General features: G+C 43.3%; 1 protein-coding gene across 1 annotated transcript in view; it reads left to right on the plus strand.

Moving 5' to 3' along the window:
- Positions 1–17,598, plus strand: part of adam19a (ADAM metallopeptidase domain 19a) — a 120,374-nt gene extending 102,776 nt beyond the window's left edge. The window contains exons 14-23 of the mRNA XM_080839355.1: positions 433–628; positions 1,151–1,259; positions 1,423–1,627; positions 8,024–8,101; positions 9,799–9,907; positions 11,074–11,215; positions 11,667–11,766; positions 12,817–13,068; positions 14,089–14,270; positions 16,944–17,598. Of these exons, the coding sequence (XP_080695481.1) occupies positions 433–628; positions 1,151–1,259; positions 1,423–1,627; positions 8,024–8,101; positions 9,799–9,907; positions 11,074–11,215; positions 11,667–11,766; positions 12,817–13,068; positions 14,089–14,270; positions 16,944–16,995 (1,425 nt within the window). The 3' untranslated portion in view covers positions 16,996–17,598. The remainder of the gene's footprint in view (positions 1–432; positions 629–1,150; positions 1,260–1,422; positions 1,628–8,023; positions 8,102–9,798; positions 9,908–11,073; positions 11,216–11,666; positions 11,767–12,816; positions 13,069–14,088; positions 14,271–16,943) is intronic.
- Positions 17,599–18,643: the final 1,045 nt, after the last annotated feature.

Raw genomic sequence — 18,643 nt, forward strand, 5'->3', positions numbered from 1 at the left:
ATCTGCTTATCTCTCTCTTTCAGCAGTGTGGTGAATCAGCCACACAGTTGGCTTGCCATTTTGGGCCACATCACTGAAACAGTTTTTAAGCCTAGTTAAAAGGGAAAGCCCAATTTCGTTTTTAAAAAAAAGAAAAAAACCTTAAGGCACATTTTTTTTTTGTTTCTCCTCGACTCTGTTAACCGGGGTTAATTCCAAGCTAGGGCTACTGGGCAGATTTAAGAAAAACAAACAACTGCTTTTAAAGTAGCTAATTTAATTGAAGTGTTTCCCTTGGTCTCTCCCTGTCTCTTTCTTCTGTCTCTCATCGCCATCCCTCTATCATTTATTACCTCACCATCGCTCACTCTCGTTCCTTCCATCTGTCCATCCTGCTCCCTCTCCTCTCTGCTCTTCTTTCCCTCCTCCCTTCCACCCTTCCATCCCCCTCAGCTGAAGCAGGCGGGCACCATGTGCCGTGGGCCAGCCGGATCATGTGACCTGCCCGAGTACTGCACGGGCGGCTCGCCCTACTGCCCAGCCAACGTCTACCTGCTGGACGGATCCAAGTGCCAGAGCGGCCATGCCTACTGCTACAACGGCATGTGCCTGACCCACGAGGCTCAGTGTCTGCAGCTGTGGGGCTACGGTAAGACGGTCATCTCGCTAACTACGCACAAGCCGAGCTGAATGTTCAAATAGGGAATCAGAGAACAGAGAGAGCCATTGCAGTTATTCTTATCTCTTGCCCACCTCTAGATGTGCCTCACCATGGCTGAAAAGAGATTAAGCATGATACATTATGCGTTTGGCATATTGCAAAGGTGAACATTATAGTGGTAAAATAAAATTCAATACAGTATTGATAACTGGAATGGTGCACATGCGCATCTCCTGACATAAAAACAGGTCACCGTGGTCAGGTGAGAGGGAATATACATTATTCTACTTCTTTGGTTCACTAGTAGGCTCTTAAAGGCAGAGGTCATAAGTATCAGGGTTTAAGCTTCAAAGTGTCCTTTTATAAGCCTCAAAGTGTCAGGTTTTAAGTTTCAAAGCTAAGCTCTTGCAGAAGTCATAGCCTTTGCTCTGAGGCATTCTTAAGCATCAGCAAACTGCTTGGGTTTGGCACACTGTGGTTTTAATGCTGAAAATACCCATCTCATATCAGGTGCCCGTCCCGCACATGATGCCTGCTTTCAGGACGTGAACGTGGCAGGCAACGCTTTTGGCAACTGTGGGAAGGACGCCCAGGGCAACTATGTCAAGTGCGACAAAAGGTATTATGTTCAGACTCTGTTATTACTCTGACTCTGAAAGCACTCTTTGAGAACCATTTGGCCAAGAGGATAAAGGACTGCAATTACAGCCATTGATTTGGGTTTTCTCTTTTTGTCGTGTGAAATTTGGGGGTTGTGGCCATTGTCACGTCTCCTCACCCAGTGATGCCAAGTGTGGCAAGATTCAGTGCCACAGCGCCGCCAAGAAGCCGAAGGGCACCAACGCCGTGTCCATCGACACCACCATCCGCAGGAACGGCATGGACGTCAAGTGCAGGGGCACCTACGTCTATACCACCCAGGAGGGGCAGGGCGACCTGCCTGACCCTGGCCTGGTCATAACGGGCACCAAATGTGGCGAGGGGAAGGTGAGTGGGTATCCAAGCTGATCACTTTTGCCATTGCTAAGTATTACAAACGAGTAGCAACTAAGAGTTCTCTAGCTGATCTCCATAGCAGAACAATTTATAATAGCAGTTTTGCTTTAATGAACTGAACTTTTATTTGATTTATACTGTATCAGAATTGAGACCCTTAGGTGTATTTTGAGGGAGATTTAAATTGCTGCAGAGTAGAATCAGAAGAGCGGTCCAGATGAAGGGGAGCTGTGTGCCATTGCTAACTTGGATGCCTTTAGGTTGTCACAGTACATTTTGATAAGCTATAGCTGCTTGGGTTGTCAATACCCGACACAGATATTAACAGCCAAACAGAACTCTGTAAAACCCCATTTATACCAACACTTCAACCAGGGCTCAACCCACGTTGATTTTACATTTGAAAGGGTTAACCTGCATTACTCAACACGGCTTCTCGACCCTTCTCAACCTGGGTCGTGCGAGGGTTGGCGTGGGTAGATTTAGGTATGAATGGGCACAATCCAGGCTGCTGACAAGCAGGGCAGTACAAATTAGTCTCACTGGTTCACTTAATTTAATCCATCGCCATCCTCTGGCCCCTGTGTGAGCATGATGAATCCTATCCTCAGGGCAGGCCTTGACGGTGTTGTTGCCCTAGGCAAGACTTTACATTGGCTTTATAAGGGGTGCGACCCAGGTCTCATTCAAATGGCCATAACCCATGTTGACTGACTTGGTCTGAATTGACAAAACATGAGTTAAACCTTGGTCAAATAACCCTGAAGGACGCCTGGTCATTGGTGCAAAAGAAGCTTAAGACCTTTAACCTTTTGAAGACTTCCTCTGATTTAACATCGATTGTTTTGGATATTCTAGTAAAGTAGAACCCTTGCCAGGACTGAAGAATCTTTTTATTTTTGTGTGTGTGGAAATATTCGGTATAGAAGAATCTCTTAAAGAACCCATGAAGATGGTTCAGAGAAGCCTTCCAATACAAATTATTTTACTGTAATTCAAATCCATGGTAGTTTGGTTTGATCTTTACAGTGCAGCGATGTTTGACTACTGCCTGTGGCCAGAAATATGTGTCACTAGAAACTAAATTGCCTGAACCTGAATTTTAATTTGTATTATTTAACTTGAATGATTGCAAAAACAGAATCTTAATAGCATCATTTGACATTGAAATTATTAGTTTGGAACTGAATTCCAATAAACTTGAAACTGATTGTTGTATTATGAAATTAAATTAATTTGATATTGTATTTGATCCTCTGAAAATTCAACTCTATACTTCCAATTTCAGTTCTCACAATTCATGCCCAATTCTTGTAAGTCAATTTTCCTGAGACACTCATCCGGGAGTTAAGGGAACAAACAACAATGAGTGCAGATCATCTTTTTCACGCCGCAATATTGGATATTCTCGGAGCAATCCGGTCAACAATGGTTATCTTTGGCGAACAAACAACTGATACTCTGATGTTCACCAGATCATTGGCAAGTATGCCAAAATTGTTGGTGGTTTTGAATTGTACGACAAGATGGTCCAAAATGCTTTGTGGATATAAACTGTTCAATCAAGAGTTTATCTTTAATTATTAGGGCAGTATCAGCTAACAGCACGGGGAGGTGGCTAGATCTAGCCACCTAGTAGCTTCTAAATGGACTTCAATAAAGCTCAAAAAAGTCTATGGTTTGTCAACAAAGTTATGTTGTCCATAATGCACTCCAATATTCGACAAACAAACACTTTTTATCGTTTGTTTATTTCCAAATGCCACTGCAGTACTACATGATACATGACATTTCCTACAGTAACAATGTCTGTATAACATCAGGGATTCTATGCGCATCACTCACTGTTAATAATGAATGCACCTTCCTGTGTTGACTCAACTAACAACACATTAATGAGCAAATGTAGGCTACTTGTAAAGCAAATATCAAAGTCTTATTAGCTTTCATCACGCACTCAAAGGATAAACTGTGTTAAGACAGCTAAGACAGCTCTTGTGTCTTTTTCCACAAGTTCTAGTTGTTGTCCCACAAGTTCAGGTTCTGGCACTTTTACTAATTAGTCCCTCTCACCGTGCCTCAAATAACAATACTAATTACAGTTTTTACTGAAAAAATGACACTGCCTGCCATGTAAATGTTGTAGATGACCTTCAACACTGCCAAATCTGTCGGACTGTGGGGGTTTGCCTGTTCGTGTCCTACAGGTAGAGGACATGGCAGCCACATTGTTGCACTCCTGTACCAGAAAGCACACTGCAGCTCCATGGGCACAACTGTTGTAATAAGAACGTTTAATGTGCAATGAGGCGGAGATTGGAGCTAGCGGCAGCAGTGCTCTAGCAGAATACAGACACTTGCCAAGTAAATGTCTACCCCTGTGGTATTGTTGTGCACCCATGTGGTAGCAGCTTGTAGACCTCAGAGATCCACCCTTTGGGCTGGTGGAGGTAAAGTCATCAACATCAACACTATCACAGAGGCGTCCCACAAGAAGTTCACTGGTAGAAAATTCCAGCGAAAAAACAAACAAACAAAACACACATATTCCACCCAGGTGCAGGGGCAGAGCGTCGACACTGGCCTTGTCTGGAGTGAATTTGTAACAGACCCAAGGGGAGACATTAGGGTAGAGGACATCTGGTGCAATGATGTCTCCATCCGCTTCAAGTTAAAATAGGTTTTACTACAACATATAAATGGACATTGTCTTGAAATGGCAGCAGTTGGTGTGTTTGTGTGTGTGTGTGTGTGTGTGTGTGTGTTTAGAAGAGCTGGAAAGTTAAAGTACTTGCTGTCAGTAGCCTTGTCCTGTATGTCACCACAGTGAAACAGTGTTATTCCATAACCACAATAGGGGGCGCACCAGTACTTCATTTTAAAATGAGTTACTTAATTTTAGAAATTGAGTAACCATTACTTGAAAACCTTGAGTACTCAGGGGTGAGGTGGTGTCTTGTATCAACCAAAAGGGGGTTGGTCTCAGCACATAGAGCAAAGCATAAAATGAATTATATAGTATGAATATAGCTCTTGGTCTCAACTCACGCAATGATGAAGTACAAGATCACATCCTACCTGGTAATCCATGCATGGTAGTCCTGGTCCCCAGTTTTCCAGTTTAACTGGTGATCATGTGACCTGGTGATGTCTGCTGGTGATCATGTGACCTGGTGATGTCTGCTGGTGATCATGTGACCTGGTGACGCTGCTGGGGATGTTGCCTCCTTCTGTTGTGGCTGTGCACGGCCACAGATTTCTCACTCCTCTCAATGTAGTTCAGTCAGATCTGGCGCTCCACTTTGTTGTTCTATAAAGGCAAGGATGTTTTGTGTCAGTGTTTTGAAAGGTCCGATGGTCTGTAGTTAATTAAGGCTGCTCACTGCAGCATGACAGTATGCCTGCAAAATAAATATATCATTTAAATCAAATGAAAATAGCCACTGTGGGGTTCCAAGGGAGTCATGCTGTGATGAGGTGTGGACTGGCAGACTGATATCTACCGGTATGAGCCTTTAACTCAGATTGACAATACGTATTGTGTTCTTAAGAAACAGCTGCACCCATGTTAACTCGTGTCATGTCAAGCCTAGTTTTATAATCATTTTCATGGTCTCCAACTTGGATTGGGAGTGACGACCTTGCAAGTGGAGCGTGTGGTCATGGACCTCTCACTCGTGAATTTCAAGGGACAGTTGCACAAAAACAAAGAAAAATACCCCAATTACCGCTCTGATTGAGAACGAGCAAGATAATTAAGAAGAAGCAGAAAAACAACAACTGTGTTGGCACTCTGAGATTCTTTTGAATGAAGAGTGCGTTACAAATAAAATGCATCATTATTATTATCATTAACCCATTTAAGCCGGGAAAGCATTACCGCTGTTCTACCATTAAAGCCGGGAGCGCTGTTGCGTCATTCTACCTTTAAGGCCGGGAAAGCGTTTGTGTCGTTTTCTCTGTATAAGGGGGGTGTCGCTGCCAAATGTGAGGACCTGCCTGATGTGAGGCCGCATGCGCAAACTTTGCGACACTATTGTAGTACAACGAGCCAGGTAATGCTGGTGGTGTAGGCTACAGCATGAAGTGGAATGACAAGCGCATTTGTTTACGTTTGAAATCCACCAAGGTTTATGATGTTAAGCTTCATGTTTATTGAATTATTAGTTAAGCAGTGCATTCATTAGCCTACTAGTAACAGTAATACAACATAGCCCCATATGTTGACACTGAGCCTTATGCTGTAAACCGTTGACAAAATTATAAAACACTACGTTAAATAAACCTACATTATGCGTTAAGAGAAGCCAGATACGTTGATATTAAACCATGTATGAGAATGCACGTCTTGGATAGTTTGCTCCTGAGCCTTCTGCCGTAAACCGTTTGTGTTTGCGCATGCGGACTCACATCAGGCAGCGGCGGACTCTAGACATCCTATTGGCGGACTCACATCAGGCAGGGTCCTCACATTTGCCCAAAGTGTCGGCCTCTGGGCCAATGAAATGCATCAGAATAGACATGTGATAGTGCCTCAAATGTTTTGCCATTAGTAGTTTAAAAAAAAAATCGTTGGCTTTCTCGCTTTGCTAAGTAACGTCTCCTCCGCGACAGCCAGGATTATAGCTCAAAGTAAGGAGTGAGTTGTGAGTACTGGTAGTTACAGAATATGGTTATCTGTAGTTGTTAACGATTGTTACTTGCTTAAATGTAGGTTTACTCGAGGTAAATGAAAGGGAATATGGTATCATAGAGGGCTATATTAACACTAAGCTAGCTTGCTATGTTGTTAAAACTTTCTCCAGTGAACGAGTGTGAACGAGCGAATTATATCGACAACTCTCTATTCTTTGCATTACTATATATTCTAGTATTTCAAAACAATAATCAGTCCCTATAGAATGTTGTTTATAATCAGTTAATGCTACTGAATCCTCGTTTGACTTTATTATAGTGAATGCTTTGGTTGCCTTCCATTTCAGCCCAGCATACAGTATTTATCAGTTGATAAATAAGATGTACTTGAAATTAGTTTTGTTTTTTATTTGAATCATTCCTGTTTTTTTCCCTTTTAATGGAATATTTGACACTAAACTAGTTCATCTGTATCTCAGTGATAGTATCCAAATGAGCATAAAAATATCACTGGTATGTAAAAACTACATGGACAACAAAATAGTTATAATTGTTGATCAAAATCTTATTCCCTTCTGCTCATAATACAACAAGTAAACAACTCAGAGGTTGGCACTGTCAGGTCCATTCTCCATCCATAGTGTCCAAATGAGCATTAAATATCCCTGGTATGTAAAAACTACACGGACAACAAAATAGATGTTAATCGTATTCCCTTCTGCTCATAATAAAACAAGTAAACAACTCAAAAGTTAAAACTTTCCCTATAAGAATTATATATTTATAATTATATAGTTATATACTTTATTTCACTTTGTTATATACTTTGTCATATAGCTTATTACATTTTTTTCTACTGTTTTGTGCTGATCCTGCACTTTTACATATTTTGTTTACTTTTGAGAAGGTGTATGTAAATATTGTAAATATTTGTAAATACAAATTCAAATTCTCATGAAAGCCACAGGTGTAAGCTCTCAAATACTTTTTGAATTGTGTTCCTATCTGTTACAGGGGCTGAGAAATCAGTAATGTAGTAGGCGTTGACACAATTGCTGAATTTCTAGAAAAACTTCAGGTTTTGGGGGCTTTTCTGAAATCGCCTATAGGTTTTACAGGCATTTTTTCCAGGCGCTTTAGGCCTAAATGGGTTAACAACTAATGATAATAATAATAAAGTTATTATCTATCTATCAGTCAATCCATCAGTTCCACCTTCCAAAAGTATGAGAAAGTCCTGCTCTAGCCATACTGTTTTAAGATAAATTAAAAGTTCTTAATGTAAATGAATGAGACTTCTAATGCCGTCAGACCTTTTGTTGTTCTGTGTGAGCCTGAGATGATTTTCAATGGCTTGCCCCCATATGGTTCCAAACAATCAATTAAATTTCAAATTATGCTATAAGCGTTACATCCTGACCTTGTGCTTTATGTTAGGTTTGATTAGCGTTACATCAAGACCTTGTGCTTTATGTTAGCTTTGATAAGCATTACATCACAACTTAACTCTGATGAATAATGGCTTTGGTCTTCCTCCTGTGGTGGTATGAATAAGTTAACGACAACAACAGCCTGGAACTTAGCAGGATTCTGTTGATTGGCCTCTTGGCCCTCAGTGACTCATTGTGCTGTGTAGTGTTTTCCACACTACCACTTATGATGCCCACGCTGAGTTAGATTGTTAGACACAAACAGTAGGTTACATTGGTGCCGTATGAAAGTGAGTGTGCTGTTCCGTGTGCTTGTGTGCAGGTGTGCAAAGATCGCCGCTGCCAGAACGCCTCCTTCACCGAGCTGGAGAACTGCTTGGATCGTTGCCATGGTCACGGGGTGAGTTGTCCTGCATGCAACCCATTCCTAGGTCTGAAAGGAAAAGATGTAATAACTCATTCATTACATCAATGTTACTACATTATAATGCCTATGACCCATGTCAACCATAATAAACCGTTATCAACCATGTCCATATTGTTTCAGGAATAAAAGATCATAATGTTATCATGTTATCAGACAGCAGAAATGCCAAAATCACGGTGAATCATGATGATTTAAAGTGATTACATGAAAAATTTAAATTATCATTTGGAAAGACCGTAAACAAACTGAGGTTGAAATTTTACCTCAGCTCATAGCTAGTTCATATTACATTATCTAGATGGATAAAGACTAGCACAGTTAAACAGCATTTAAGAGAGTTTAAGTTTAAGGGAACCTTTCGTTATATATAATAATCTTCATAACCTATAATAATACAACACATATTAAGAGCTATAACAATGATGTTGTTATATATAATAATCTTCATAACCTTTAATAATAAAACACATGTAAAGAGCTATAACAATGATGTTGCTATATATAATAATCTTCATAACCTTTAATAATATAACACATGTAAAGAGCTATAACAATGATGTTGTTGCCCCTGAACTAGATTAATGCGGTCCACATTCTGAAAGTGCTGTGGTGCTGATGGTGATCCTAAATGGCTGATGTAGTTTTGAGTTTAGGCTATGCTGCTTGCCTCCAGGGAAGATGTCTTCAATGATAGGTGGTAGGGATTTGTGGAATGAAAACTGCATTCCAGGTGTCTGACAGCAGTGTCATCTGAAATGGATGATGCCTTGTTTCCTTCGGGTCTTGAAACTTTTGTTTTGGTCGGTCTTTTGTTCCTCTTCGTGTCTGCGAGCACAAGGTCAGTGTTTGTCAGCCAAGTGGAGACAGGCACAATTTCACACCCCTAAATCCTGTCAAACAGCCCCTGCAGGTGTTTGGTCCTCTTCACACACTGCGGAATCTCCGTCATTTATTTTACCATTCAGTTTTTTCTTAAAGTCTTGAAAAAAAACCTCAAAGCACAGAAATGTAATCCTCTCTCTCTCTCTCTCTCTCTCTCTCTCTCTCTCTCTCTCTCTCTCTCGTATTTATTTGTTCGATCTCGCTTTGAAAATGCCAGAGCCTGTGATCTGCTTTGAGCAGGGGATTAAGACATTTCATACCCCAACATCCTGCTATCAACTGTTGTTTTGATTCTCTCTCTCTCTTTCTCTCACTATTTATGTTTCCATGCAACATTGTTTGATCCGTATTGATTCCTAGGGGCTGAAGGAAGGGTCTCACAGCCATGTCTCACTATCTCTTGCCGTGTCTCTCTGTCTCCCTATGTTGTGGCCAGCGCTGTTGTATCTGGTTCTAGCTTTGAAAGGGAAAAACTAACAAATCAGAATAAAAAATAAATAATTGAAAAAAGACAGAAAACCAAGCATGATGTACATTTACCCCTTACAGTTTGTCAGTAAAAAGGAAGCACTGCCACAAGATTGAAGAGACAAGAGACAGCCAGAGAAAGATTAAAAAAACAGTAGTCCTTGCTATTTACAGGCCGAGTCTAGCTTGAGGCTGATCGGGCAACCAGTTGCACAACGAGTTAGATTGATCCCGTTTGAACTCTTGAAATGAAAATGAAATGAAAGTTGTGTGACTACCTCCCTCTGAGCACCTCCCGTTTCCTGCCCATCTTCCCTCAGGTTTGCAACAGCAACGGGAACTGCCACTGCAACCGCGGGTGGGCACCCCCTTACTGCGAGAAGCCAGGCCTGGGGGGCAGCGTGGACAGCGGGCCTGTCCAGTACGACAGTGAGTTTCGTTTGTTTGGTTTTTTGTCTTCCCTCTCTCTCTAGGCCCCCCTCTCCCCTTCATTTTTTAGCTCTCAAGCCTCCCACGGCCCAAGCTGAAGATCCTGCTTTATGTTGGCGTCCCAGCCTGCCACCTCCTAAGTGCTATTCGGGGCGGACTAGTTTTTTTCTACTTTCTTTTCTTTCTTTCCCAGCATGACAGGAAATTCACCTCCTGAAAGGTCATCTCTTTTCTTTCACTCACTTCCCCCCTCCCACACCTTGTTCTGTGGGCTGATTAAGGATTCATAACCTTCGCAGCGCCTGCCTCTTAACGCACTCTGAAATGCGTTTTTAAAATGGCAAGTTTCAAGACGCACGTTCCAGCCATTATGTCGCATTCAGTCAGCCCCCAAGAGCCCAGCCCTCGCACACTATTGTTATACCATTTCATTCCGCATTCACAAGCTTGTCCCCGCGCTCAGCGCACTATAACATTACCATATCTTAATTAGCGAGATTTGTCGCACGGACAACCATGGACAATTTCCAACTGTCAACGAATCAATTTGACCCTAATGCGAAGTGGTCTCTTATCACTGGCATTATCTCAAAGCCATGAAATGCAGTTTATCTTTCTGTAATCGCGAACGCACGTATATATTATTTAAATCAGCTGTCACTTAGCTCCTCACCAGTCTGGCTGCCAAACTCGTGCAGACAGGCCCAGCTGTGCGTCACATCATTTCCTTGCCAGACTGAAGTGGCCTTGGCATTTAACTGGTGTCAGTCCCAACTCCGTGAGCCATATGTGTACGCATGCCTCTCATTGTGGTTTTAAAAAAAATCTGTGTGGTATCTCAAAGAAGCGCTCTGTTTGGTGAATGACACTGTTTTTTCCTCTTACCTGTCTTACTGTGTTTTTTTTGTTACGTTTGTTTGTTTCACATCTTCGGAGAAAGTAACAACAGAACAAAAGAGTATTCACACCTTTTTTTCCACCCACGTGTCAGACATGGTCGCATTCTCTTTATGTGTCTGTCAGAATCCCTGTCTCTCTCCCCCACGCACAGACTTGATTTCCGCGGATAAACGTGCCGCTCCCAGCACCGGCAAGCATCTGAGCGGCGCCGAGGCCCGTGGAGACTCCAGTGAACACTCTAACACACTGACGCTTTGTCTCCGCAGGTCAGCTGGGCTTGGTCATCGGGCTGCTCTTTGTTTTCCTGGTGCTACTCCCCACGGTCCTGATCTCCTTCTACTGCTACAAGATCAAGAGCTCCTACTACCACAAGTGGCTTACGCATAGAGAGAAGACCAAGGCCAGCAGGTACGGACTACAGATCCTTTGGAAGCGCGTTGTGCTTGTACTTTGGAGTCTGCTGTAGTTTTGTATGTCTGTCTTAAGTAGATATATTGGCCAGGTCCTACGAATGATTCAAGGCATGTTGATGAAGTTGCGTATACTAGGTTTCAACTTAGGGTGGCGAAAGTCGCTTGTCCTCCGAGTTTTTGCCTGTTATTACTTTTTCTTGACTGCTTTTGGAGTCGTTGAGAAAGTTTTGAGTGTTTTGTGAGGACAATTTACCGTCTGGCAGACACATAATCCAGCGTTGCAGGCACCTTGAGACCAGACTAATCTGTTTCAACTGGGCACGCCGTAAAGAGAAGGAGAAAAAAACTCCCTGTAGATTTTCGGTTCGACCTTCACTTTTTGTATGTCTGTAAAAGAAATGTGATGTGGAAAAAAAGGTGAAAAAAACATATTCTGTCCTCTGCAGACACAAGGCTTCTATGGAGAAGGGGAAGAATGGCCACTTGAATCCGGCGTTCCATCTGAAGGTAGTGGCACCTTCCAACAAGGGCACTAACCTAAAGGGGGTGAGTAAAGAGGGAAAGATTCTTTCTGGGAAATTGGAAAAACTGACGTTATCCATCTGGTATTTCTGTTTTGACCTCCGGCTCAGTCATTATGCCATCTGTTCTGATCTACCAATTTTTTCATGAAATGCTGTCTCACGTTCTCTTACTACTTCTGTCACTCCCAAATAATCATTACTAGCATAGCCATGAATATATACATATATATATATATATATTTATTATATACAGTATATATTTAAGCAATAAGGTTCGAGAGGCAGTACGGTATCGTCAATAATGTACTTGTTTGAGGGAGTTGTTAGGCCCGACGCGCAGCGGCAAACCCTCGAACAAGTACATTATTGACGATACCGTACTGACTCGAGTACCTTATTGCTTTTATAACACGGTTGACAGCGACTTTATAAATATTAAGTACAATTAAAGTAAACAGTAAGCTGCCTTTCAGCACAAAAGAAGTTGCAGACACCAAACGTTGTGTATCGCATTTCAGTAACCAAGAGAAAATAGTCCCCCTTTGTGTGGCTGTTGCTATGCAACAGACAAATAGCATTGGGAACTTCACGTCTGTTAGACCTAGCACAAAAGCTACGTGTGTTTCAATGGGTTTTTGGTCTAAGCGCTAAAAGTCACCTACAAATAATATTCGAGACTTTCAGTAAAGACTTACAATACTCAGAAACAACTAACCGAGTCAATTTAGACATATAAAAAGTCGTGTAGATAGCTTAATTCACATGAAACATTCCCCACTACATTAGCCACAACACGCTGCCATCTTAGTTAAATATTTTCTTTTGAGTGCACACTGATTTGGAATGCTCAGGTAGATGAAAACAGGTCGTACAGTTACTATACCGTTGAATATAGCACACCCCGGAGCTCACTCTCAGAATGGTGGATTCCATCTACCCGTGTTATAATTCCATCTACCCGTGTTATAATATATAGTATTAATAGTATAAAGTAGATATATAGTGTAGTGTTGGCAAGGTGTGTAAAAAAAAACGGTCTAAAATATCCTTCTGTCTTTCTCTCTCTCTCCAGATTCCTCACACCAGCAAAGAAGTCCTTCCTCTCAGGCCCATCCCCACGCCTAATAGCTCGCAGCTGGTGAACGTGGTGCGTCCGCTCCGGCCGGCCCCCTCCCCCCACCTATCTCCCCGGGATGCCAAGGGGGCACGGCCACCCATACCCGCCAGCAAGCCGCCCGCCGCACCACCCAAGTCCCCCGCACAGTCCCACAAGCTCAGCCCGCCCAAAAAGCCTCTTCCTCTCAACCCCACGCGCTCCCCTCTGGTAGGCCTCTCTGTCTCTTCACATAGGGATGTAACAATGTAACAATATGAGTGAATAGGGACCTCGGAACATCCCAGGCGGTAAAGATTTTTGAAGTTTTAAATTCATCAGAAGATTCAGGGGGCCCCGTATATGTGCGAGAGAATATGCCACACAGTACGGATGTTTGAAATGTAGACAGCTGAGGTTTGGAGAGGCCTGCATGTCTATGTTTCTATCCCACTACTGAAGCAGTGCACAGTGGGGCGGCACAGGGGGTTATTACAGCCAAATGAAATACTGCGGGGAGGAATTATTCTCAGAATTACCGGGAAGATATATTCTCTGGCATCGTATTGATCATTAGGCAGTGTGTTCTGCCTGCCGCTGTGCTCCTCAAATCTGATTGACTTCGATTGCGATATTGCGCAGACAGCGTTCATTGTTGTCACCTTTTCTTCTTTATTCTTTCTTTATTCCTTTCTTCCTTTCTTCCCCTCCGTTCTTCTGTGCCCCGGCTTTCGCTCGACTTCGTCGGCTAATCAAAACAAAGAGAGACAGTCTGGAGCATATCGCCGGCGAAATTACATTTCTCAGCTGGTGCGGCCTCAAATTGGATTACCACAAACTTTCTCACGACCAGCGACGCCGCAAATGCTATTTGTATTTTATTTCTCGCCCGTGTCGGGGCTACTGTATTTTCACCTTCACAGTTCAGGAATCCCAGGGAATTAGCTGGAGCCACTGCAGCAGTAATCAGGGATTAATTTGGATGAGGGTTAGAGCCGAGGTAAAGGCTGCAGGGACAAGAATGGAAAATGGGATGGTGTTGGGCTTGGAAGTTGCCTGCACGTTGATGGTAAACATGCATTAAGGAGTTAAATTGACACATACTGTACGTGCAATAGGAAAAAGATATTGTGGTTAGAGGATGGAAAGCTAAGTGTCTCTCTCTCTCTCTCTCACTCCCTCTCTCTCTCTATCTCTCTCTCTCGGTTTCTCTCTCTCTCTCTCTCTCTCTCCCTTTGTCTTTTTCTCCAGCTGGTGTCTGAGCTGCAGCCCCGCCACTCGTCCTCCCCTCCCCAGAGGCCCCTGCCCCTCAGCCCCGCCCGGGCCACCCCGGCCAAACCCTCCTCAGGGGGACTGCTGGTGATGATGCCGCCCGTCGTGAGGCCCAAGCCTGTGGGCATGGTGTCGTCCACGCCTCCTCTCAAAGCACTCAGGTGAGCAAGAGAACCGCAGACAAACAAACAAACAAATAAATAAACAAATACATTTTTTAACTGCCCATAACATTTACATAGATACTGGTGTACCTCTTTATATGCCAAGTTCACATTGATCTAAGGGATAACTAACTAACTAACTAAGGGCATAGAGCAGCTGCATATTGTAGTCAATATGTTTGCTCCCTGGGAACCAGATCTATGATCTTAGTGTTGGTAGTCCCTTCCTCTTTAAGTTGAGCTACAGGTATGGAAGTGACTATTTTGGCTCAAGGCCTTATCAGGATTCTAAACTGCCACTGTGGTTCATTTTTTCCCTTCCTGTTTTGAGGTAATTACACATCATTAGAATAAGGTGTTTCTCATCACCACGTCGCCATGTCAACCAATTAATCATCAGTTGGTTTCAGCTCATTCATCAGACAGTCATGACTCATTAAAATTAATTGTCCATTACACCACATCAATCCATCAGCTCCATTACCGAATCACTGGAATAATCTGTTTTAAAGATATGTAAAGCGAGTCCATTCTGTTTGCAAATAAATCATTCTAAGTGCAGACATCAGTAGAGAAAACAAGTACTGTAATTCTGTCTTGCACTGATTAACCACAACTGAATTAGCCTGGCCAGAAGAGCAGCTTTTAAATCACACTCTGGTGTAAGCCATCAGCGGTCACCGAGGTCAATTTATGTATTCAATAACCCATATACTGGTCAAGGGCCAGTCGCAAGCACAACTGGCATCCCTATGCAGGCCCCCCAAGTCCAGCCAGTTCAAATGTTCGTTAGGAGAAAGGCAGGTAGCTGAAGAGGTGCCTCCTGCCGCATCATTATTCTTCATTGTTATTTATTATTATTACTTCCTTATTCATTATTCTTACCTCTCCACATTAATACTACATGGGATATTTTAACTCTCCTTTCAGATCAGCGGTGCTGTTTTAAAAACTCTTAACCAACTTATGAATCAGTTGGCAAAGCGTGCTTTGGTTAGTGGTGTTTCACGACTTTGATGTAAATCAGGTCTTTGACCCAGTGGAATACTGAATCAGCGTCCAGGTCCATAAGAGCTCTCACTCTTCTTAAGGAGACGCTCGGTAGGCAAGCCATTTGCCCGTGTATCCACCGGCTCAGCATTTATTTAATGTCACTCGCCAGACAAAACCAGGGATAATGTAGTCTAACACATGCTAATGCAGGAGAATAGCTGAGAATAGAGAATTCTGAGTACAATTATATAATCAGTCCTGTAGGTTTTGGAATAAACGCTAGAATAAATTATACTGCATCAGTTTGGAGCTACTTTTTATACAATGTAATCCACCTGAAACCTAAAGCTGAAAATGACATCCCAAACATGCTCTCTTAAAAAAGAAAAGAAGAAGAAATGCTTTGATCACATTCCATAAACAAACCCAGCATAAACTTAAGTTGAGAGAATGTAAGGGAGAAATGGCCGGGCCTGAACCCCATATCGCCTTATCTACAGTTGTTTACTGCTAAAGCTGCAAAGCCTGGGGAGGCATGGAGGCACTCAGGCGCGGCTTAACGCGCCGACAGATAAGTCCTTCCCGGCAGGTACCGGCCCATGCCGACGATGCAGGTGCCACGTTGTCTCCACGTTGTCAGCACACACACACACACACACACACACACACAGACACAGACACGGACACACACAGACACACAGACACACACACACACACACACACACACACACACACACACACACACACACACACACACACACACACACACACACATAGACACAGACACAGACACACACACACATAGACACAGACACACACCCACACACATAAACACAGACACACACACACACACACACACGTAGACACACACACACACACAAATTTATACTTCAGCACCCCCTGAGCTCTTTAAGCCCTCCGTACGCTCCGCCGCAGTAATCAATGCGCCAGGCCCAGCGTCGTGGCGACTTAAGAGAATAACACCCAGGCATCCGTCTTCAGCAGAGACTGGCTGCGGCTAATTAGGAAGGAGGCCGTGGCGAGGGCAGCCCATGTTTGGTTGATGTCCGCAGCACTGCTAAGATTCCGAGCGTATGGATCGTTTTTTTTTACCTCGCTGAGCTTTAGTGATTAAACGTTTCACAGATGAAAAAAGGTAGAAATTAATTGTTATTAAAGCGTTTCTACCATTCAATAATCCACAAAAACTGCCTACACATTCGGAATGTTTGCTTGTAACTAGACACATATAGGAAACTGTGTTGCATCCCATGCCCAGAGCAAAGGATGTAGTTAGTTGGGTTGAGAAAGCTACATGCTGACAATGATATGTTAATCCGCAGGACATAACTAGGGGCTATCCATTTTCCCAGTTCCATTTCCTCGCTGTATTTCATCCTCATTATATGGTTCCATATTATCATATAGTCGTACTGGATGTCACTCCATTGGCAAACCAGACTCCACAGATCCCTGTATTCTGGCTGGCACCTGGGCCACCATTATCCATCTCAAGGGCCACCTCCGTGGGCTTGAGTTATGGCCAAGGACGGAAACGAGAAAGAGAAAATCTTTGCACCATTTGTCACAGCACGTACTATACCCACACGCAGCACAGTGAAACGTAATGTTTTACACCCACACTCACAACGGTTCCTTCAATTTTGTCTTTTTCAGACCCGTACCTGGAGCAAAACCAAACACAGCCTCGTCGCCTTTCAGAAAATGACCCTGGCAGGAACTGAACTCTGGACCAGAGACTGTAGTCTATTTGCACTAAAAAAAAAAAGACCTTGTGTGGAGGCGGGTACAAGGACAGACTGTCCTACCATCCTCCAGGAGAGGGTGAGTGGTACTGGGGTTGACTTGAGGCTCTGCAGCCCCCCCACACCCCCACCCCATTCAGCCCGCACTCCCACTGTTGATGACCCCCACCACGCTTGGCACACTTGCCTGGCACACAAGAAGACGCGGTTTTTGCACTCCGAAGACACAGATGCAGAACTGAGACAACAAATTAAAAAAACAAGAGTTTTTAGTTTTGGGGGGGAAAGGAGCGGTCATGTTACCAAAATCTTGACGCCATTACGTTTACGTGTTTCTGTAATGTTTTTATTTGTCGTGTTTTTTTTAAATAACTGGTTGTCTTGTTTACATTTAGGTTTTCTCGTTTTTTAATTATTTGTTTTTGCTTTTTAATGTTTATGTATGATGTGCCAAAGACAGTTTTTGTTGAACTGTTCGCTCATTTTCTGCCATGTGAATTCCTCAAGTGTATTTTATGATTTCATTTTGCATCCTTACATAAAAATCAACTGTTTTTTTTTACTAAGACTATATTCACGGTGTCTATGCTTTGCCTCTGCGTTCACTAAGAGAAGTATATCTGCATAACACACACACGCAGCCCCGGGCTCCTCTGCAGCTGAGGACTCAAGCCTGGAGCCAGCGGGTTGCCAGGTTCTTAAATCACCTGCAAACGCCTCCTGTGAGCAGCCCACGTCTTTTCAGGTTACACAGCAAGCAACAGCCAAGTAGCACTTACACTGAGCCTCTTCACTTGTGATTTTATGAAGGCCATCTCAGGCACACCAAATGGTATGCTTGTCGCTTGAACAAGTTACGTGCACAAAGATGTATCCACATAGGCTGATCTAATCCTTCTCCTTCACAGGACGCAGGACTTTTCAAGGTCTTAGAGCATCTGGTACTCATCCTCCAGCCTCTGGGTCCATACCTTTCAGGCAGCTTGGTTCTCCTGGTTTCCTCATCTGGGATCCAGGTGAAGAAGGCTTGGGTATGTAGGAGGGGCTGGAGCACATGAGTCCCAGCTGTGCCTTGCCTGCCTCTCTATTTGTCTATCGGGATTAGCATGGGCCATCCTGCCTTGTGGTGTTAAAGGTCTATAAACCTGCCCTTAGCTACCATCCAAGAGGAACATCATGTTAGGTTGTGTGTTAACAGGGACATGAACCCAGTATCAGCTTGGCATTGGCGTCACCTGGCTGTGGCCGTGAGGCTTTGCTTGGAGGTCTGCAGCAACACCATTGAACAGATTGCAGGTTCCCCACCACTGTCTGTCTCGAGTGGGCAAGTTAGAACATTTCAAGGTTTTTCTAAAATGTCGAAATCAAGTCGCCCCCAGAGAAGGTTTCATGTTTTCCATTGGGGGATCCGAAAACAGAAATGGCAATAGCCTCCGGGTGGACAGGATGACCGGCTGGACAATAACCACCTTCAAATGAAGGACAGTGATTTATAAATTGAAATTATTTTTATAATGAAAAAAAACTAGCCCCCAAAGAGCCACTCCCGGATAATGCCAGTTGCTCAGACTTAATTTCCAAAATGGAATGGACATTTAACACCCCTCAAGA

This window comes from Sprattus sprattus (genome assembly GCF_963457725.1).
Source record: "Sprattus sprattus genome assembly, chromosome: 5".
In the NCBI taxonomy this organism is placed as follows: Eukaryota; Metazoa; Chordata; class Actinopteri; order Clupeiformes; family Clupeidae; genus Sprattus; species Sprattus sprattus.